Genomic DNA, 23,191 nt, shown 5'->3' with positions numbered 1-23,191 from the left:
CCCACTGAAGGCCACAGTTGGACTCCATCGGGACCACACTCACTGCCACTGAGACCTACCTGAGGAGCTGGTGCCCTTGGGGCAGTGTCTGCAGCCAAGTCACACACTGGCCCCCATGGCCATCCAGGGTGACAACCGCCCTCCGTGTCTGCAGGCTCCAGATGTGCACCAGCCCACTCAGGGACCTGTTCAGACAAGTGCAGGCACAGGGTCAGGAGGAGGTGTCGGAGAAGGGCAGACATGCCTAGCATGCTCTACAGGGCCAGCCAAGAGACCACGCCACTGGTGGACCCGGTGTTCCAGCTGCTCGAGTTTTTAGCTTAGGTGACAGCTCTAAATGTGAACTAAGGGTAAAAGTGGCACATGCTCCTCTTCCAAGGGGACCGTCAGGAGTCTCTGAGGACCCCCCAGGTAGAGCCTGCTTCTCCACAGAGGGAGAGAGGGCCACTGTTAACAGTGCACCTATAACAGAGAGGGCATGTTTCCTGTCTCCTCCGAGGGGGCAAGGCCCAAGGGGACAGAAAGTAAAGTGGGCTCTAAGAGCACAGTGCACCTGGATGATGGGCAGCCTGAGCCCCTCACTAGGAGCCCCAAACAAACACTAGGCTCATCGCTAACCCCCACTCCAGACTTCACCCTGGGCTAGCCCCTGGGGACAGGTTGACAGCAGCTACTCACCCTGAGAGGAGGAGTGGGTGTCCCTGGCCCTGGGCTCCTTCCCAGAAATGTAGTGCATGCACCGCTGACTGGGTCCCTCGGAGGACGAACTGGGGGTCTGGCGGCGGGGGTGGCAAGGGCAGTTGGGCTGCCATGCTAGATGGAGGTGCAGTCGCCTGGGGACTGAGAGAGGGCATGTGAGTGACCCAACTGTCCCCATTCAGGAAGGTAGCAGGAGGCCTCCCTGGATACAGTCCACCCCTTCACCCCCTTTTCCATCTGTCTCTTGGCCTCTGCACCCAAGTGGGACCATCCTAGTCCCAACGTGCACCACCCTAGTCCCACAGCAGTGCCAAACTGGGGGTCTGGCGGCGGGGGTGGCAAGGGCAGTTGAGCTGCCATGCTAGATGGAGGTGCAGTCGCCTGGGGACTGAGAGAGGGCATGTGAGTGACCCAACTGTCCCCCTTCAGGAAGGTAGCAGGAGGCCTCCCTGGATACAGTCCACCCCTTTATCCCCTTTTCCATCTGTCTCTTGGCCTCTGCCCCCAAGTGGGACCATCCTAGTCCCAACGTGCGCCACCCTAGTCCCGCAGCAGTGTGTACCCTTCTTTGGCCATGCTTGCCCAGCACAGAGCCCTCCACAAGCCTTCAGGAATTCCAGTCCACCCCCTAGCTGCTAGCTGCACCTTCTGGCTCCCTGCATTCCACTGGCCACCCAGCGCTGTCCCACTTGGGCTGGAGCAGGCCTGTCCTTGTCTGGGCTGTATATCACTCGTCCTGCCTTCCTCCAGCTTCTCCCTCAGGAAGCCCACCCCAACTAGCCTTCCCAGCAAATTCCGAGTGTGCAGGGTCCTCGGGTACCAGAGGAGCAAGCAGGACCAGAAGATGGTCCTCACATGTCCTGCAAATGCTGCCCCATGATGGGTCCTGGGTCTAAACACCCACAATTGCTCATCGATATTACCACCCTTGAAGGAGGCAGACCCTTTATTGTTGGAAAAGGAACAGTCTAGTCAGCTGCCCTCGACCCCTCAGGCTCAGGCCCGAGTGCTCCGGAGTCTGCGTGCTTCCATCAAGGGGCAGAGGGGCCGGCGCAGCATGTAGGCAAGGGGCAAGGGACCAAATCACTTTGGGATCCACCCAGTGCCCCTACTAAGCCTACCCCAACCACCCAACCCTGCAGAGTCCCTGGAGGCCTGTGTCTTCCTCTCATGCCACCTCAGTTCCACAGGCAGCCAGAGACTCAACAGTGCAGGGGTGGCTGCTCTCAGCATGAGTGGGGGTGGGGGTATAGAATCAGAAGTGACTGGCTCCAACAGCCAGAGGGCACATATGTCTGCCCCGGGCTGGATTGAGGGTGCTAGGCTTTGGAACAGCTCTCAACCTACCCACTTCCAGCCTGCATATAAAACAGGGAGGAGGCCATGTACCCAACCGCTATGGCGGCCACAGCCACCAGAGGAGCTGGGGCAAGTAAAACTGGGGCAAAGGAGACAGGAAAGGTTCCTCCAGGAGGGAGCCTTGGCCAGGAGGCTGATGCCAGGGGCTGAAGGGGATTCTAGGCCTAGGATGAAGGCCCACACAGGAGGGGGCTGCAGGACAAGGCTGGGCACACACATGGGTACAGAGGCAGGAGAGGCGTGGGTTTCTCAAATGGGTGCATGTCTGGTGTACCACTTCAGCCACGCCCTCAAACGCCAAGCCCTGTACCTCCCCTCCTTAAAAGCATCCCAAGCCCTTTCCTTCTAGTCTATTTTCAAAAGAGAGCCAGGAGTAGTCTGAATGGAACCAAAGGTTCAAAACACCTAAGAAATGCCACTGTTGAAGTGGCTGAGGTCCCTGCTGGCGGCCCTTGGGGCTCCAGGTCACCAGAGAGCAGAGGAAGAGCAGCGACCAGAGCCTGGAGACTACTGGGGCCTGAACAGGGAGCAGGGAGGATGAGCCCAGAGACCTGGAGGGAGGCCGCTACCAGCACCCATGTCCAAATGAGGTCTGGCCACCATGGCCAGTGGGAGTAGGATTGGGTCCTAGATCTTAATGACCCAGAGCAGACACTACAGAGTGAGGGCCAGGGCCAGGAAGGGGCAGCCCCAGTCTCTGACTCTAAGGTGGATGGTCACCCCTACTGGCCATTTTACTACTAGATCTTGCCTCTGTCACAGAGTTTCAAAGAGAAGGAGTGGGTATCTGGGAACATGCTTTACAAATGCCAAGTCGGTGTCTGTGTCTCTCTGTCTGTCTGTCTGTCTGTCTATCTGTCACTCTCTCTCTTTCTCTGTCTCTCTCTCTTTCTCTCTCTCTCAGGGTTTTCAGCCTAACAACCTTTTTCACCTTTGGCTCTTCCCAAAGGTCAACTGACTCTTCCCAAACACAAGGATGGCCTCTTGTGGGGAGCAAAGGGACCCAACCCCATGCTGCTCCATGACCCATGGCCTCTGTCCCGGCATGAGACAGGTAAGCCCCCTGAAGATGCTACAGGCCAGGGCCACAAATCCTGCAGTGGCTACCCTTGGACAGGCTAGCCTGACAGACAAGTTCAGAGGAGCAGTTTTTGGGTCCTCAGAAGTCACAGCTGGTCGAAGCTGTGTCTGCCCTGTCAGAACAGCTGGCCAGAGATGAGTACAGGACTGAAGGGCCCCGGATTCAGAGAAAACCAAGAATGCAGATCCTGCTAAAGTACCTCAGCCCAGTAGAAAAGCCCCGGTCCAGGTTGAGGGGGTACCCCACCACTCAGTCTGAGAGACCACCTTTGCAGGTCTCCCACTGTGCAGTCCTGACGTGCACACACACACAGTGTTCGTGCCTGCTCATGGACACACATGTGCTCACACACACAAACACACACACAAACACACACACGCATCGCCAGCTGAAGCCCAGCCCACACTTGCCACCTGCCTGGGGCCTGATGGAAGTTTCCAGAACCTTACTAGTACAAGGCTCTCTCGGAGGTGATGAAATCAAGTTCTCCTCTATTGTTTCCCCAGAACTGCAGGGAACAAACCCGTCATGTTGTTACAACAACCGAAATGCTCAGGCCAAAATGATGCATCGGCAATTAAGGGTTCCGTCATTTCGAGCAATTAAAATAAGTGCTTTATTTGAAAACTAATTAATTCTAGCTGCATATTTTTCTCATGACAATATTCTATGATTACTTGATTTATGACATCTAATTATTCTTTATTAATCTAATTGAAAATAATCGCATTACCCTATCTCCCCTGGCACCCAGCCCCTGGAGCGGAGGCTGCAGCCCCTTGCGCAAGGCCGATGTGATACCGGCCACCACCCCCTTTCCCTGTTCTATCACTGTCTCTTCCTCCTGGAGGGCAAAGGAACACGAAACTTAATCCACCGTGTACAACTTCGTATTCTGCCTGGTCCTCGACATGTCAAAGTGAGACGCATTCTTTTAAAAATTAAATAGACAATTTGACATAATTTGTACAACTCTGACAGCTTTTTCAACTGATGCTACAAATGCCCCCCAAAGCCTTATAGGCCCTCGGCCTGCAGACAGACTACAACAGCATTCCCCTCCATCCCCTCAGCAGCAGCAGCCTGGCAAGCCTCGGGGCTATCCCCATAGAGAGGGTACCTCAGCCTTCCCCCAGGTGTGGGGAGTGCACCTGGCACTCGCCATCCCGTCAAAGTCACATGCCTCAGTCAGACCAAGCAGCCACAGGGATCTGAGGACACCCCTCCTGGTAGAGGTAGGAGCTTGTACACAAATGGCCAGTTACTGGCAGAGACCTGTGCAATCTATGGGGGGCCACATCAGCAGACAGAACCCAGGCAATTAGAGAGGCAGAGGAGGCAGGGCCAGGGGAGGGGCTGGTGCCCAGAGACTACAGGTCGCCACCCTACGTTCTTGGGCTACTCGGAGTTCATACCTCTGTGCGTGCCACAGCCTGACCCATGAACATGTCACAGGTCTGTCCAGGTACCTGCCCAGTGCTCAGTCATGGAACCTGTTCCTTTTACTGAACAGGACCACTGTTCCCTAAAGAGGCCTAGAAATCAAGAAAGAAGTGAGCCAACATGGGGGAGCTGCCACCCAGAAATGTGGGGAACTGCCCCTGTCTGCCCTAGCCCACCAGGTCCTGCCTCACTAACGGTGTGTGCATGAGAGGGGCCTGCATGAGTGCCAGGCAAGGGCACAGCACCAGCTCCAGCAGCCCTACGAGGCACCTGAGCATTCCATAACCAGCACAGACTAGGGAGGGGCCACTTTATAGCAAGATGAAAGTCTTGATTGGTCCTCCCCACAAAAACCAAATAAAAATGCTGATAAAATAAAAAAACTAAATCTTTGATACATCACTAAATTGGTTTTTAAAAAGCCTGGAACCTTCAGAGGCCAAACACTACAAAAAAGTCAAACCCAGTGAGGTCTGTGGAGTCTGCAGCTGGCTCCTCCCCTGAGGGCATTTGCTGTACTAGTGACCTGGAGTTCCAGCAAGACAAAACTAGGGCCCTCCCAAGGTGGGTAATCTCAAAGCAGCATCCCCATAAAGATGAGACCCCACAGGGCTATGTGCTCAGTGTTAGGTTTAACCAGAACTAAAGCTGCATCCAGAGGTGCCAGAATGAAACTAGTCCTCAGTTTTCAGCCCTAATTCATAACACCATGGGAGGTCCCCAAAACTTCAGCCTGTGAAGTCTCTCAGAAGGAGCCCACCTTCAACTCAGGCCTCAACAAATCCACAGATTAGATAAAGCCCTGTGAAATTTGAGCTCATAGTCAAAATTCAGAAAAACAAATAAATGTGGCACCATGAGTGAGAACCATCAGAAACAACAGGAAGCAGAACTAGACCCCCAGAGCAAAGCATTCAGGTGTATAAAATGAGACTGCTTAATTGTTTTAAAGAAATTATTTTAAAAAAAAGGGAACTGAACTACAAGTAGAGAGCAAGAAACTATAAAACTCACCACTCCGATTTGAAAAAGGGCCCAACTGGGTGAAAGGTTATTGGGAAACAGGTGATTTGCGTAATACCAAGGTATTACTCTACAGATTATTTACTAATCACAAAATAAAAAGTTTCCATTACAATGGAGACATACGGCTGTTACCACCTTTACCATCTGATCAAAACTGGCACTGCCAATAGTAAATTGACATCCCTTATCTCCTGAGTTGACACAAGAAGACATGATGCCATCCTGGTACATCCGTGCCAATGACATGCAGGAAACATCAGATACAACCAGATTACGAGATACTGGACTAGAAAACTAGCTGGACTTAACCAAAAAAGGTCAATGTCAAGAGAAACAACAGCAAAAAGCAGGGCCACTCTTCTAAATTAAGAGACTAAAGAGGTATCACAACCAAATGCAGTGTGGGAGCTTTGATTAGACCCTGGAACAAAAGCGGGGGGACTACAAAGGATATGTTTGGAACAACTGAGGAAATCTGAATATGGACTGCAGGTAATATAGAATTACTGTTAATTTTCTTGGGAAGGACAGTGATATTTTATGTATAAGAATGTCCTTATTCCTAGGCTATGGTATTTTGGGGGCAAAATGTAATGTTTGCAATCTGTTTTTGAATGTTTCAGGAAAAATATCTCTTTATCTCAATCTACATACAAGTATATAGGCAGAGAGGTAAAGCAGATGTGGCAAGATGCTAACAATTGGTGAACGCAGGTGAAGGATATATGGGAATTCATTATACTATACTTGCAACTTTTCTATAGGTTTAAAAATATAAAAGCAGGCTGGGGGAGGAAGACAAACCCACACTGGATTCACATCCAGAAGACACACACACATCAATACAATAAAAAAAGCAAAATGTCAAAAAGAAAAGTAAGCAAAAGACTTGACTAGACATTTCACAGGAAACATAAGTGGCCAATAACATATGAAAAGATGTTTAACCTAATTAATAATCTTAGAAATGCCTGTCAAAACCACAATGTGGCATAATTACACTCCTAGCAGATTAGCAAAAATTAAACAGTCTGTCAAACAATGACCAAGATGTGGGACAACTGGAACTCCTACCGTGCCAGAGGGAGCATTAAACTGAAACACTTTGAAAAACAATCTGGGACTATTTTGCACACCTTATGACACAGCAACCCCACTCTGCAGATGACCACCAACTGCAGAATGGGATAGATTTGGTACATTCATACAATCGAATACACCACAAAATTGAAAATGAATAAACTCCAATCTCACAGAGATGAAACTCAAAATCATAATTTTCATCAAGAGACATTAAAGAAGTATAAAGGCTACAAAATGACAACAAAACTGAAGCTACAGACAGGGAGAAAATATTCACAATATATCTGATAAAGGATTCATACTCAGAATATAAAAAGTGATACAAAACAAAAAAGTTGAAGTACTTCCAAAAGGCTAAAATTAGAGATGAATAGTTCTATCAGGCACATGGAAACAGTAAGAAAGCAGAGGTTGAAATACTGATATGACAAAGTTGAATTCTAGCCAAAAAGCATTAAATTTGACAAAGTCACTTTATAATACAAAAAGTTGAAATTTACAACACAAAAAGTTGAAATTTACAACAAATATATAACAGTTATAAGTATCTATGCACTAAATAACAGGAATATCACCTTTATAAAGCAAAAACTGTAGGAGATGCAAGGAGTCACAGAAAAAAACTCACTTATAGTTGGAGAACATACTGTACCACTCCTAGTACAAGTCAGATACAGTGGACAGTAAGGAGATAGAAGACCTAACAGGGAAGATATGATGGATCTATATGGAACTTTACACTCTAGTAACAGAGACTATACCTTCTTCTCAAGTGTACATTAATATGTGTAAAAATTGATTACATATTGGTTCACGAGGAAACATCAGTAAGTTCCAAAAATAACAAATATAATAAACAATACTCTATGACTACAGTACAATTAAACCAGAAATTAACAAAATAAAAACCAAGATATCCTCGCAACTAAAACTTTAAAACCATTTACTAAACAACTTTTAGGTGAAAGGGGAAATATTTAAACCACAATTTTTTTAAATGACGATAAAAGGCACTACATATCAGAATTCATGAGATATAATTAAAGCTTTGATCAGAAGAAAAGAGACTAATATCACTTATAAATATCACACAAAAACAGTAAATAAAATATTAGCAAACAGAATATAACATCAAACTAAGAAAATAATAAATGATGACTAAGCAGAATTTATCCTAGGAATAAAAAGTTGATTCAATTAGGAAATCTATTAATGTCTTATACCATATTAATAGATCCATAGAGAAAAGTTATATAATTGTCACCATAGATGCTGAAAAAGCCTTTGATGACATTCAATATCCATTTTTAAAAATTAAAACAGTTAAGCAAACAGAAACCAATGGGTTTCTTAAAAACAATAAAATACACACACACAAACCCTTAGTTCTAAAACCAACATATTTCTTTATAAAGAAATACTGAAGATATTTTCACCAAGATCAGAATAGCTATTGTCTACACTGCTATTCAACATTGTACTGGAGATTTAAGCCAATGCAATTAACCAAGAAAAATCAATTAGAGGCATATGAATTGCAAGAGTTTAAACTATTTTCCAGATGACATGACGGTATACAATACAACATCAAACTAAGAAAATAATAAATGATGACTAAGCAGAATTTATCCTAGGGTAAAATTTATCCTAGGATAAATAGAACCCTAGATAATTAATGATATATCAGATTCAAACATTTTTAAAAACTTCATATGGTAGCAGGAAATGAAACAAAAAGTTCAATAGCTTTCATATATACAAATAACAGCCTGTTAAGAGAAAATCCCATATACAATACCAACTAAAAAGATAAATACTTAACAATAAAATGTTAAACTTTTTCATGTCAAAAGAGATAAAATTCTAGTATCTATAAAATATATAGAACACTTCAAAATCAAGGAAAGAAAAACTAAATGTCAAATAGAAAAATGAGCAAAAGGCATAAAAAGACAATTCACAAAAAATATATGAAAATGGTCCTTAAAGGGGTGGTTCCATAGAGTAGTGGTTAGCATGTCTGCTTTACATGCAGAAGGTCCTGGGTTCAAGCCCCAGTGGAGCCATGGCCCATACCCCGGGTGCACCAGGTCCTGGGTGTGCCAGGTCCCGGGCGTGCCACGCGTGTGTGGGAGGAGACACCCCACCTTTAAAGATCCAGTTCTTAAGGGGAGACGGCAACATCTGTAGGTCAGGGGTGGAAGTGGGGGGAGAGGATTAAAGAAAAGAAAAGAAAATGGCCCTTAAATATATGCAAAGGTGCTTAACCTTACTCGTGAAGAAATATAAATTAAAACTATATCAAGAGGTTTCTGGTTCTGGCTAGGATGAAGTAAGCTCACTATATCCTCTATCTCTGGCTGATTGTAACTAAAAACTTTGGTCAAGATATAAAAAAGCAACTACCTGAAAACTCTGAAAAGTGAACAATAGCTGACAGATTTTGGAGGCAAGTAAAAGCTTGGAGAAGTGACCTGTACTGAGACATATTTCCCGTTTTTATTTTTTATGTCTTACAGCATTGCCTTAAGGGTAGGCCTAGGTTGCATAGCCAAAAGGCAGCAGTAGCTAGAACTTAGGTAGAAACCGCTAATTTCTGTGCAGAGAAAGTCTAAAGAATGTGAGAGGAAATCCCTGGTGGTTTGTTTTCTTCTTCTCTTGGTGGTGCCCCAGGGATAAGCCCTAGACAGAGAGCTGTGTGGAAGAAGTGACTCTTTCTGGCCAGAGTAACCCAGGGAAAGGGACCCTGCAGGATGAAGTGTGTATGGGGGCGGGGACAGGGGGAGCAAGGGGGAGAATTGCAGAAAGGAGAAAGATAAAGAAAAAGTTCCCTTAATTCTGAGAATGAACCCACAAAAGACCCAGGCTCATTCCTGAGCTGCATATGCCTGGGACAGGCCTAAAGAATCACTCACTTTAAGAACTGGACTAAGATTTAAATCACCATCCAAGTCTCAGACTGACCATGGAGCGGCCGATGTGTGGGACAGACCCAAAACAGCATCTCAAAAGCTTTGAAAATTGAAATGAGATAACCATATCCCACAGAGAGCAAGACAGAACTTGTCTTACAAAGCTGACTGGGTTGACTGCCTGTTAACACAAAACTCATCATTCTCCAGAGGACCCAACATAATACTCAATCCAGGATATGTCCAGGATACAATACAAAATTATTCAATATACCAAGAAACAGGAAATGAGACTAATTCTTAAGGGGAAAAACTTACAGATTCCAACCTCAAAATGATTCAGATATTGGAAACATCAGATAAAGATTTTAAAGTAGTTACGATTATGTTCCATGAAGCAAAGGTAAATACACTTGAAATGAATGGAAGGAAAGTTCTCAGCAGAGAAATAAAAACAATGTTTTTAAAAACGGGACGTTTCAGAATGGAATACAATATTTGAAACAAAAAAAAAATCAATAATAGAGTGGGAGATGACAAAGGAAAGAGTCAAGGAACATGAAGACTGATCAATAGAAATTATCTAATAAAAGATCAGAAAGAAAAAAGATTGCAATAAATGATTAGAGCATCAGAGACTTTTGGAATAATAATAAACGGTCTAACGTTCACGTTTTCGGAGTCTGAGAAGAAGAGAAAGAGATTAGAAAATAAAAATTACCTGAATAATGCCTGAAATTTTGCATAGTTGGGAAAAGACAAAAATTTATAGATTTAAGAACTCAAATAAATCATAAGCAAGATAAAACCACACTCAAACACATAATTAATTTGTTGAAAAATAATTTTAAAATCTTGAGAGTAATGGCACATTATACATAAGGAAATAATAATTTGAATGAGAGTGGATTTCTCATCAGATACCATGGAAGCCAGAAGACAGTAGAACATCTTTAAAGTATTGAAAGAAAAGAATTCTATATCCAGCAAATGATCCTTTGGGAATGAAGGCAATTTAAAAATATTCTCAGATGAAGGAAAACTAAGATAATTTCTTGCCAGCAGATGTGCTCTAAAAGAAATACTAACGGAGGTTCTACAGCTCAAAAGAAATGATAATCAGAAAGAAATGCAGAACTTCAAGAAGGTAGAGGAAGAGAAAAGGCAGATATCCGGGCAAATATAAAAACAAGCTTTACCTCTTAAGTGAATATGTATATTGTTAAAATTATAACTGTCTGGTGGATTTTCACTATAACAGCTTTAAAAACATGAAGGTGAGAGGGTAATGGCTTCTATATTTTACTTGAAATGAAAAAAAATAACTCTAAGAAGACTGTGAAAGGTTAAATTTGTACCCTGTAATTCCCTTGAGCAAACATTAAAAACATAATATACAACACAAAAAGATATAGCCAAAAAGCCAATAGAAAAATTTAAACAGAATATTCGAAAAAATCCAAATAATCCAAAAAAAGGCAGAAAAGAGGGGACAGAAAAACAAAAAATCAGAAAAATCAAGAAAAAGAGAAAACAACAAAATGGTAGACCAAAATAGAACCATATAAATAATTACAATAAATGTAACTGTTCTCAACATGTTATTTATAAGACCCAACAATTATAAGCTATTAAAAAAAAACAACTATAAGTTGTCAAGAAGAAACCCATTTTAATTGAAAAATGTAGATAAAAAGTAAAAAGATAAAAGATATGTTTATACAAACAATAAAAGAAAGTTGGAATGGATATATTGATATCATACACAGTAGACCTCAAAACAAGAAATCTGAATGAAGTATGGACTTGAGTCAATAACCACGTATCTATGTTGTTAAAAGGGAACAGGGCTCAGGCAGCTTCTGTGCACAAGGTAACACAACACACCGGGCCACTGCTTTCTAGGCCATTTTCTGGGGGGCTATTTTTCAAATGAAACATTGTACAATATTTTTGTGCTATTTTTTCTCACACTACAGGAAATGGTATTTAACGTACCATTAATGTATTATGAAAACCCAGTTTCCTGCTTAGATTCTTTTGGCTTTAGAGCCAGTCTCTAATTCTATCTAAGTTGACTTTAAACAGATTTAATGACAATTTTTAAGTGTTTCTCCCATTTAAAATAATTCGCCATCCTATTTTTGCCCTAATATAAATAAATTTAAATTCATCAGTAGTGTCAATACAAGGTAATCAGTATTCAGTTAGGCAAATTATCAAGGGACTTTTACCATCATCATTATCATCACCATCATCACTATCATCATCATTACCGCCAGAAGTAGAGCAGCATGCCAGGAAAAGGAACACTTATCTGACAATACTACTCTCCACCAGCCCAACCTACTTATTCTCTTTGAAGCAGCACAACCATTCTAGCGGGAAGATTCTGAATTGGTTGGTCCTCTGGGCTGGCAGGAACAGAGGCCCATTCCCTTTGCACCTCCCAGGCCACTCCTAGAACCTGAAAGATGGTGTCTGCACAGGCCCGTTCTGGTGGGCCTGGTTCCCCTCCTGCCTTTCCGATCAAGACAGTCCACAGCCAAAGCCCAGAATCCCAGAACAGCCCCTGCATTCAGCAGTGAGGGCCTTAGCCAGTGACATTTTCTCAGCTGGCCCCTTGAAGTCGCATCATAGACGTAGCAGCCTGCAATCCAGGCCAGGTCACTGGGAAACTTCCCAGTGCTGCTGCTTCACACTAGGAAATGGAGGTCTGACCACAGCCCCCCACTGTCTTTGAGGCACACGGAGATCCAAGGAAGTCAGCACGTACACATACAATGCATCAGCACCAGCCTGTGCCAAGTTGTCACCTCTCAGTCACTGAGGCCCCTGGGGTCAGTGTCCTGTTCACGATGTTGGCTCACTGCTCACTGCCCATGATGGAGGTAGGTGCAGCCCCTAAGTAATGCCTGGGCCCTCAAGAGGTGGTCCTACCATAAATCAGGTGCCCTGCAGAGACACCAGACCTGCCCATGACAGCTTCAGAAAAACTGCATCCAGATGAGGGAAGGGAAGGAACAATCTGCTAGGATAGTAAGATTCAATCCTGTTACCTGCAGCTCCTGGTCACAAAGAACTGGACAGACTCCCAGGACAAGGAAACATACTGTACCTCCCTGCATGGTCCCAGCCTCGGAAGGACCTGGGTAGGCAGGTGGGCCAGCCACAGCCCAGCCTGGCCTGAGCTCGGAGGCGGGTTTGCCTAGAGTAACTCAAACTTCACAAAGAATCCATTTCTGGAATGGGGCTCCATTGGAGAGTCGGAGTCAAAGGTGCACTTCATAGCTCCTTTCCAAACCCCATGCATTGTCAGGGCCCTTGCCCCTTTGAAGCCTCGGTGAGTGATTGAAGCGTCTACTTTCTGAGGGGCAGATAGCACGGGCCGGTAATCTGACTCTAAGCCCAGGGATAAAGGTAGTTTGTTTCCTCTCAGCCCATCTGTCAACACCTCCTCAGTAATTAGCCCTAATTATTACCAAGGGCCAGCCTCCCATTCAGTTATTAAATCAGAAATAGTATCGTGGCTGGGCATCTGTCAACGCCTGGCTGGCGACCTTGGATTCATTGAATCCTCTGTCAGTATCCATGCTTCAAAGATGCAGATCCTGGGGAGGGTTCCGGGATACAGCTTGGCCAGCCTGGGAGGGAGGGAGGGAGGAAGGGAGGGAGGTAGGTCCACCGATACCATAAGCAACCCAGCCCTGCATGCCCTTGGGCTTAAGAGCCCAATAGGGAGGCGGGAGCCAGGCATCATCCCCACGCCTGCCTCCCCCATAGCAGCAAGTGCACACCCCAAGCACAGCCATTCCCAGCTCCCCGGGTGACTGATATAACTGTGTATGTGTAGTGGTGGGTAGGGAGGGTGATAAGGCACACCCCTAACAACTCTTCCCCTTAGAGGACCAGAGGCTGGTCCTAGGCCTAACTGGCTCCGGCACAGCCATCTCCCAGAAGCGTTAGGTGATAGCCTTGGCCTCAACTGATAAAGCTGGGCCTAAGGCTGGGGAAAGCCCTATGCTAGCTATTTTGTGAGTACTTAGGGAAAACACCAGAGTTCTGCTGTCGGGAGCCCCCTCTAAGCCTCACGTACAGCCTGGACACCCTTGCAGAAAGGGCATCTCCCTGAGAGCAAGTCCCCAGAGCAGAACTTGGGGGAAGGCCTCTACTGGTATCTGTGGTGGAGCCAAGAGTGCCAGACTCCTTGGCCTGAAGCCTCTCCTCCTTCAATCCAAGAGAATCACTTGCTCCGTAGCTTAAGAGACTTTCTACTCCTGTGAAGTTCAGCCACGCCTTCCAGCAAGACCCAGGAGTGGGCACTGATCTCTCCTCCCTGGGGACAGCATCCCAGCAATTCCTGTGAAGCTCTAGGGCGGCTCCTGGCCTGCAGTGAGCCAAGCTTTGCCCCCCACAGTGCCTACATGCTCACCCCACCAGGTCTGTAAGTACCCATTCCAGATGGGCCCCACTGTGTTTTGGGAAGAAGGTAACAGAGGCCAAGTAATAGCTGCATCTCCAAGGACCAGACTCCTCTGCTGGGGTCAAGGCACATGTAGTGTGGTCGGAGCCCAGGCAGAGGTGAACACGCCTCTCCCACCAGCCCACTGTGGCCTGCTCTTCTCCCCTGCCTTGCCACAACCAATGCACTGGCAGGATCAGGCAAGGCTGGGACAGCAAGAGTGAGCCTTGGGGTTAAAAAGGCATGGTGATGTCTGACAGCCTCCGGGCTGGAGGTACGAGGTGTGAATGACCAGTCTTCCCACAGCCAGCAGGGGCTTCTGGCCGCTGTGGATGCTGCAGCAAGTCGGACTTCTCCCTGGAACTGGGGGACATGCCACACTTGCCAGGCTGAGAGGAAATGCCAAAGTGAGGGGCCGCTGGGCTGCAGGGGCAGGCAGGATGGGGAGGCAGGGCCTCTCTATGAACAGGCATCTCAAGCTGCAGCTGAGGACATCCGTCACCCCCAGGAGTAGGTCCAAGGAGCTCGGTAAGATGGCAGGAAGGAAGCCTAATTGAGGAGCCTTTTCAGCCAGCCTGCCCCCAGGCATTTACGGGCAGGGGTGGGAACTTGGCCAGCAATGGGCAGCCAGCCTTTCTTCCCTGGTGAACATACGGAAAAGCATGTTGTTTTACAGGAAGTGTGACCATTCCCATGCACCAGTGCTAGCCTCTGGGGCCCACAGTGGCCAGCTGCCCAGTGTTGACAACTGTGCCCAAACACTCACCTAGGGCATGGAATGGGGGCTAATCCCTGCAGACTGGTGTCCGGGAAGCTCCTGGGACCCCAGGCCCACTTGGAAAAGAAATCCCTAACCATGGTAATAGTAATACACTTTGTTACAGGGATCCAAAGGGTTGCTCCTATGGCAGAGGCCACCTCAAGTGGGGGGTCGCCCCCCAGAGGTCTACCACAGACATGCAAATAATGCACCTACAGATACATCACATGTTCACAATTGGCTGTGAGTCTGTGCACACACACGTCCGGGTGCACACACCCACACGCCATGTACTCACACTGATGGCCACCACCAGCGGTGTTTGGATAAAGTCTGAGAGAAGGGTGAGGGGCACTGGTTATAGCCCTGAGGGGCCTGCTGCACATGCGAGGCAGTTCTCTCCAATTTATAGGTGGCAAAAGTGAGAGAGGGCATTCAGCAACTTGAGGGGAGTGGGGGGACCAGGAGGCTGCAGTGGGCATTGTAAAGTGTGCCCCTGGATTGAGGCAGGTGCACAGGGGCAGAAAAGCACAGGCCTTGGGTCACCCTCCCAACCCAGCCACCTCAAGGCTCCCTTTTATGCCCTGAATTTCAGGGGAGGAACACGGGGTCTCAGTGGTGGGGAGGCAGCAGTGCTCCAGGCGGACAGCACATTGGATCAGGTGCCCGACCAACAAGCCTCCTGGATCACCCACTATGCAGGCCCTCGCAGGGGGCCCACCTCCCCACCCACAGCCTTCAGAAAGCCTTGGCTACAGTGCAAAAACATCAAGGTGAATGACACTGTGCACTTGGGACCTTGTGGAGCCCAGGATGCAGCACTCCAAGTGGCCAGCAGGTGTCTCTATGCTGATCACAGGTGGAAAGCAGCCCAGGGACATCCTTCTCTATCATCTAATGGCCCTGCCCATGGGAATAAAGAAGCAGCTAGCAAGTGGATAAGTACCCACTAGCCACAGGTACCAGCCCTGGCTGTGCGCCCCTGAAGCAGGGAGAGAAGGAACAGGCTGCCAAGGGAATCCTGCAGGCCAGTGGCTCCTTCCAGGCCTATTCTTGACACCCCTGTAACAGACATCAGCCCAAAGAGAAATAAAGTGAGCTCAGTGCTCCTCTCCTGCCATCCCAGAGAACATGGTTGGCCCAGCAGTCCACCAACAAACACCCCCAAGGGAAGGACTGACCACTGCTGGAGCCAGGAGACAGGCACACTGTGGTCCACTGTACCATCCTCTCCATTTCTGTGTTTGTGATAATACACACTTTAAAAACTAGCCAATCGTCTTACGACCATGCTACCCTGAACAAGCCCGATCCTGTCTGATCTCGGAAGCTAAGCAGGGTCGGGCCTGGTTAGTACTTGGATAGGAGACCACCTAGAAAGACCAGGTGCTGTAGAAATAAAAAAATTTAAAAATAAGGGATTGTAAGCTGACAAGGTCCTTGCAATCTGTGAAGTCAACCAAGGGTTGCTTCATCTAAAACATAAAAACTTGCCAAAACAATTTGAAGAACAGGTGTATGTGTGTGGGGGGGTTGCCTACCAGATAATGAAAAGTCACCATAAAGCTGTGTAATTAGTGGGGGACAGAGCAGACCAGAGAGCCAGGTGTGTATGACATGTCACTATGGACAGGTATAGCCAGGATGACATCTGGCACCCAAGGCTGGCAGTCACCTACTCTATGGCAAAAGGTGAAATGGGGTCCTCTATCAGGATAGGGTAGGTGATGCTGTGAAAAACACAAACCCCCAAACTCAGCAGCTTCACACATCCAACATTTATTTCTTCCTCCTATTACAAATCAGAGTAGGTAGGTGGAGGAATCCTGTTCTTCACAGGCTCTTTGATGCTGACAGAAGACCTCTCCACATATCATGCTGTTAAAAATTCCAGTCAATGTAAAAGGCAAAACATTAAGACTTGGGAATGCAGGGTAATGTCTTTGGACTCTCAGGCAGGAAGAGTTAAGAAAAAGAGGGCTGCATACAGAAGTGGGCACTTCCTGCTCCAAGAAGGAGGGGCTCTGCACGTGGGCAGTGCTATTTAGAAGGGTGCTCATGACAACACTGCCCCAAATTGCAAAAATAAAAGCAAAGAAATCCATCCTGGGCAGTATCATAGACTAAACAGTGTCATCTCAAAATTCGGATGTTTAAGTTCTAAAGTTAAATAAGGTTATATAGGTAGGCCCCTACCCAATATAACCAGTGTCCTTATAAGAGATCAGGATACAGACTGGTACAAAGGGACAACCATGTGAGGACATAGGGAGAAGATGGTCATCACAAGTCAGGGAGGGTCTCAGGAGAAACCAACCCTGTAGACTTCTAGCCTCCAGAACTCAAGAACTGAGTTCCTTCCAGGGTACTGATGCAGCCCACCCCACTGCCTTGATGGTGGCACTGCTGAGCCCTGCTCAGTGGATGCTTGCTCTTTTCAAGGCTGAGTATCCTGCCCCACCCCACCCCACGGGAGGACTTGATGCTCTTATCCCTTGGAATTCAGGTATGGCTTAGTGGCTTCTCTGGCCACAGTCATGAAAGAGAAGTGACAGTCTCTTGTGGTCTTCTGCAGTCTTTCCACTACCTCTGTGGTCGTGAAGAAATATCCAGTGGGGTTCCTTTCAGCACAGGTCCCTAAAGATACTCCAAAGGGCAGAGGGTGCCCAAGCTGATCTGTGACAGACGGGTGGCTGAGATGTTGAAGGTTTTTGTTACTGCAGCACGACCTGGCATCTCGACTCACACAACAGGACAATAGCTATTTAGCTCTTTCTTTACCACTGGACTTTTGGGCTATTCCCAGTTTTGCTGTTAATGCAGTGAGGCCTACTAGGCAGTCACTAGAGCTCAGGCCACTGCACAGGCATTACCTCATTCAACCCTCCCACTGTCTTGTGAAGATGAACTACTGTAACAGCTCAGAGAGGTTGGGTGACGCCAAGGACCCTCAGCTCGCAAGTGGAAGAGGCAAGGTGTGACCAAGCTCAAGTCCATGCTCTGAAGCCCCACACTGCAGAATGAGCAACGAATCTGCACACTATCAAGTGGTCATAGTCTGTGTGCTTAGAAATGTATGTGAGGGAATCACAGTATTTGATACTCCCACCAACAGCATGAAAAAGTGTTTCTCCATATCTTCAGCAATCCTAGGTGTCTGAAACTTTTAAAGTCCTGGAATCATAGGCAGGAAAAAAATTCACTCTGTAGTAATAATTTTTTAAATGTTTAAATCTTTAATCCATCTGGAGTATAGGCTGGTATAGAGTGAAGTATGTATCCAGTTTTACTATTTTCCAGATAGCTAACCACTTGTTCCAACTCCTTGTACGGAGTTGATTAGAGTCCATTAATTTGAAACGTAACACTTCTAGCATGAACTAAATTCCGTATTTATTTGGGTTTATCCCAAAGTTCTCTATTCTCCTGTTCATCCATCCACACGAACATCCAAGCACCTTCATTATGGCAGCTTTATAAAATGTTCAGTATCTCGCAGGACCTTTTCCTCAGTACTTCCAGTGCTATAATTTTCCTTGGAGATAGGTTCTTTAAAAACCCTTCCACAGAGTCCACTATGTCCCATCTTTAGGAAATAAAATCTGTGGGTATTTCCAAGAGAGTGAGGGACAGACACAATGATCTGCAAGGTAGGCCCCAGCACCTCAGCCTGCCCCTGAACCCATCCAGCAAACCCTGCCAAACCGTGCCACTCCCAAGAGCACCCTACTCCAGTTCGCCTACTCATGTGGAGAGCCAGGAGTGGCAAATGACTCAAGGTCCTTCTCTCCTGGCCCTCTGTGTTCCGGCTCCCGTACAGAGCACAGTGAGAAAGCAGCTAGGTCATGGCATCTGCCAAAAGGAAAGGCAAAACATCAGCTGTCACTTTGCAACACCACATGCACTGCCTGTGTTGAAGGCCAGGCCAGAGCCCTCCCAACCTCTCCTGATCCCCGCTGCAAGCACCCAGGAATGGGCAACTTTGCTATCACCGCTGAGGCCCCACCTTCCTCTCCTTTCCTTTGTGACGAGAGCCCAACCACAATAGGATCCATACTCCAAATTAAAAAGCAGGTCATCTGGGCTCTTCCCAAATCCTTTCAGGCCTGCCTGGGCACAGCTGACTCTCAAGAGAGGTATGTCAGACTATAACTCAAGTCCACAGGAGCTGCCTGGAGCCTGAAGGAGGAAAGGCCTCAATAGGACAGGGGTTTGGAAGGGAAAATGGTGATCTTGAGCTGAAGAAATTCACACTAGGTCCACTAAACAGACAGGAAAGGAAGTCTGTGCAGAGGCCAGTGACATGGTGGGGTTGTTAGCTGAGCTGTCTGTCTCAGAGAGCAGCTCTAGATTCTACTGCCAGAGCCATCTTACCAGATTAAATGAGGGCCCTTCTGATACTGCTAATGATATCAGATCCACAGGCAGGCCACGCCACAGCTAAGGGAGGTAGTGGGGAGCAGAGACCTGTGCCTGCAAAAGGAGGGCCTGGATGTGAACAGCAGCAGAGGGGTAGTAGTAGGACCCCCAACAGAAGCACTAGGGTTAGGCTAGGATGGCCAGGGATTTTCCACACCTGATTAGAATCAAGACTGCACACTGATTTCTTCCCTAACCTTGTTTTGCTTTTAGGGTTATATCAGCTTCCCACCTATTTCCAAGATTTGAAACTGTTTTACTTACAAGGTATCTATGCCTTAAAATAACTTACACATAAAACTATATGAACCCAGAGCCTTTTTAAGTGAGTTATTAAATAAAACAATGTCTATTTCATTTAAAATTTTTACCAGATGTTTGACTATTACTGTTTTTCCTAAAATAATTAGTTTTAGTTGCAGTTAACATTTCCCCTTATTTTTTCCTACTTTCCAGGAAGGTGTTCTTTTGCTGTTTTGTTTCCACAACTGTAAAACTGAAAGGAGCTTGAAATTCTTGCCTAACCACAGATGCGCTGTACCAATCCTGTGTTAAATTTGGCTGGAGGGAGCTTCGAGCTCAGCTCTCATTATTAGAAAACTTATCCTTGTGCAGAACAGGTCTTTCTTCATTCCAATCCTCTGGGCCCCAGGGACCTCACAGCCCAGGTCTGCTGCCTGCTTCTCACTTCACCTCTGGCTCACTCAGCTCTGGAGAAGCCAGTTTTCAAGGCCACACTCCACCTGCCAAACCTTCCACTCCCACTCACTTCAGCTCAACTCCTTCAATGAGATCTTTGGATCCTCAAAGCCCCCAGTGGAAACCACATCTGCAAATATGACCTGGGGCACTCGCTGTTGAGACCTAGCCTCTATTCCTGATAGAATGGGCACCGTGCTCCTGCCAACAGAACAAGGACTCTGCTTCTCAGCAGCCACCACACCACAGGCTCAGCTATGAATCCAACACACATTAAATGAGCACCAGTTGTATACTAGGGACACAAAACCAACTAAGATGGAACCCCTGCCCTAGAGGCTCACAGTCTACCCAGAGACACAAGTCATGTAGTGTTGGGGTTTTCACTGAATCAGCAATGTGTAAGAGCAGGAAGAAGACAGGGACTGCTAAAGACAGAAAGTGAGAGGGCAGCATGGGCAAAGTCACTGAGATGTAAAAACTTATGCCACCTTCTGAAGGAAACCAAATGTGACCAGAATTTAACATACAGAAGGGGAAATACGTGGACCACAGCTGAGACTGAAAGGGGGCTTACATCCCACTTTCCTGCATCCGAGCCTTCTCAGCTGGCCAGGACGGCTGATAAATCCACAGGGAAGCATCTTTCTCTGCCAAGATACCATCCCACCCACTCAACAATGAAGTGGCCACTTTCTCCATGCAGCCCTCCTTAAATTCCTGCCCAGAGGACAGAGGTCATAGGGAGCAAAGATAGGGGTGGGGACCAAAGCAAAGACCATCCAGGGACCAGATCCAAACAGGGCTGGCATGGCAGATCTGGTCCAGTTGCAGCCAGCACTGTAGGGGGGTTTTGTGTGTGCATGGGTGGGTGGGGTCTACAATAATAGTGCAAATATCTGATGGGGCCTGATCTACAGAACTCTGTCCAACTAGTGGGAACAAGTCCAGCTGAGATGGTATGCCCTGGGCAAGTGTGGAGATGCTGCAGACAGCCCAGTGGGAAGCAGCCTTTGGGGGAGTTGGAGGATGAAGGACACAGGGCAGAAGCCAATGTTCTGCTGTGGTTGGGGGAAGTGGCGGATGTAAAGAGTTGTTTGTATTCAAGACAAGACAGAGCCCAAACAAGTGCACCTCCTGCCCAGCAACAGGGCAAGCGCACAAAGCAACATCTGACAGGGCTATGTCTAGAATCATCTGGCAATGCCACTCTGTCCTGATGGGGGTCCATGGGGCTCCTTGGCTACATAGGCTACTTCATCGTGAGGGGCACTGCTATACCTGCCAGGACTGTTCAGAATCCAGGGCTATAGAGTGGAGAACAGGAGCAAATGGTGGCTCTCCTGGGCTATCCGGGGTGTCCACTGCCTCCTGAGGGTTACCTAAAGATGCTTCCTTGTCTCCTTCTGTCTCAGAAACCGCTTCCTCTGTCTTCTGGGGTTCTGGACCCCCTGGGCAAGCTGCATCTGGTTTCTGGGCAAGCGTGTTAGAAGATTCTGAAAGTACAGGGACAAGTTTGGAGGCCACCACCTATGGCTGGGAAAAGGCTGGCCCCATCAGACCAGGATCAGCACTGCATGCAGAACTAGACAGGGCAGGGGGCTCCATGAACTCAGGGCTTGCCTCCCTGGCCAGCTGGTGCTCAGGCAGAGCATTTCTGGATGTAGAGTTGGAACTAGAAATAGTAGGGGTAGCCAGAGTGGCTGGAACAGGCCTGGGTGGAGCACCCATGTTGAGTGTCAGGGCCTCTGAGAACCTAGCTAAGTACTGCCTCACCATAGGCAGCTGTGGGGCCACTGGTGGCTGGCTCGAGGTCGGGAACAAAGGGCAGGGCACTGCGGCACGGTCCTCAGTGAAAATGTTCGGGTCTTGAATAACCTCTTCAAGATTCTGGCAAAATAGCTCATAATCGTCGGGCAGGGGTAGGTCCCTGTTGAGGTAGGGGGCTGCCCACACCCAAGAGCTCGGCCTGTCAAGTGTCCCAGGATCTCACAAATGTGGCTGAGGTTGTCTGGGTAGTGCTCAAAGCAGAAAGACATGTAATAGCCCAGCTGAGCCAAAAAGAGGTCCAGCAGCCATGGGGAACTATTAAAGGTGCCTAGGTCTGAGCCTGGCACCCAGTGAAAGTCTACCCTGAGCGGCCGTGGACATGCGTATAGCAGGGGGACCCCTTTCTGTGGGCTCACCGCTGAGAGCACCACTCACTGTGCTCTTCTGCTCCATGGTTGTGGGACACCCAGGGTCCCCACAGCAGAGTCGCTCAATCCAGGGATCCACTGGGGGGCATATGCAGCCCCAGAAGAGGCCCAATCCATCTGCTGCCAAGGATGTGCCTTGGCGTAATTAGCTGCTGCCTGGATGGGATTAAGAGGACCCTGCCATCCACGCCGGCCCTGGGGCATGCTGGGATTTGGAGAGGGGCTGCTGCACCAAATATACCAACTAAGAGAAGGAAAGGGAAACAGGAAGAAGAGATGGTGCAGGGGGAAGGGTGGTCAGAAGTGACACTCAAGACAACACAGGACAGAGATGGGCTAGAGAGAGGTGTGGCAAACCCAGGTGTTCCAGGCAAGTGCTGAGGGTCAGGGGAGCTGCCAGCTGCGGCCTCAGGAGAGCTGAGAAGAGCTGATGGGACTGTCAGACGCAGGTCACCATCCAAGGCATCTGTCCAAAAACAAGGTGGGGAAGACCAGAAACTAGGCCCAACCATCAACATCAGGCTCCAAGAGGCAACAAGCAGGCAAACCCTAGGTAACCCGCTAGGAGCTCTAAGTGGAAGGAGGGCTTGGGCGGTTTGAGAAGACAGGCAAATGCCACCTGTCAGGCAAGATGTGATGGCAGATGCTGTCAGTACCAGGAGAAGGAAAGGGGGCCAGACTGGAACCCCATGGACTTCATTGGACAGGCCAGCTATCAGGGAATTTCAGGAGAATGACAGTGGCAACTTTTACTGAGTGCTCTATCCATGCCAAACAGTGACCCCCCTCATGAGGTTGGTACTCTTATGGTCCCTGAGGCAGAGTTGTGAGTGAAGTCACTTGTCTGTGGCGGATGCAACTGAATCTGGCTCTCAACCAAACTCTTAAGCACCAACTTCCCTACGCCAATTAGGAACTACGCTTCAGTCTGCTAAGGAGTCTCCTAGCCACCCAAAACATTGTAACCGTTAAGTACACAGATGGTGTCATAAGATTATTTTACATCACAGCACCAGGAGCATGGTGGATGCTACCTATATCCGGGACGGA

General features: G+C 47.6%; 2 protein-coding genes and 1 pseudogene across 7 annotated transcripts in view; 1 reads left to right on the top strand and 2 right to left on the bottom strand.

The window, feature by feature from the left end:
- Positions 1 to 23,191, bottom strand: part of GNB1L (G protein subunit beta 1 like) — a 52,153-nt gene that overhangs the window by 26,992 nt on the left and 1,970 nt on the right. For 2 of the 6 annotated variants that reach the window (XM_015592027.1, XM_025049161.1), the window contains 2 exons: positions 679 to 840; positions 60 to 185 (listed from right to left, as the gene is read on the bottom strand). The exons of 1 other annotated variant lie outside the window; for it this stretch is intronic. In XM_015592027.1, the coding sequence (XP_015447513.1) occupies positions 60 to 185; positions 679 to 840 (288 nt within the window). Of the gene's footprint in view, positions 1 to 59; positions 186 to 678; positions 841 to 21,224; positions 21,437 to 22,498; positions 22,600 to 23,191 lie in introns of those variants that run through there. 3 more of the 6 variants (XM_025049160.1, XM_006915237.3, XM_025049159.1) reach the window with 3 other exon arrangements.
- LOC112482529 lies at positions 16,105 to 16,223 on the top strand (annotated as a pseudogene).
- RTL10 (retrotransposon Gag like 10) lies at positions 16,589 to 22,360 on the bottom strand. Its single transcript, XM_015592026.2, is given in 5 exon segments — positions 16,589 to 18,677; positions 21,225 to 21,902; positions 21,905 to 22,091; positions 22,093 to 22,222; positions 22,225 to 22,360. Coding segments are annotated over 5 exon segments (1,125 nt in total). The 5' UTR covers positions 22,346 to 22,360; the 3' UTR covers positions 16,589 to 18,668.

The sequence above is a fragment of the Pteropus alecto genome, unplaced genomic scaffold, assembly GCF_000325575.1.
Source record: "Pteropus alecto unplaced genomic scaffold, ASM32557v1 scaffold135, whole genome shotgun sequence".
NCBI lineage: Eukaryota > Metazoa > Chordata > Mammalia > Chiroptera > Pteropodidae > Pteropus > Pteropus alecto.
Note: the sequence above shows the minus strand (reverse complement) of the source record. Positions and strands in the feature narration are given on the sequence as shown.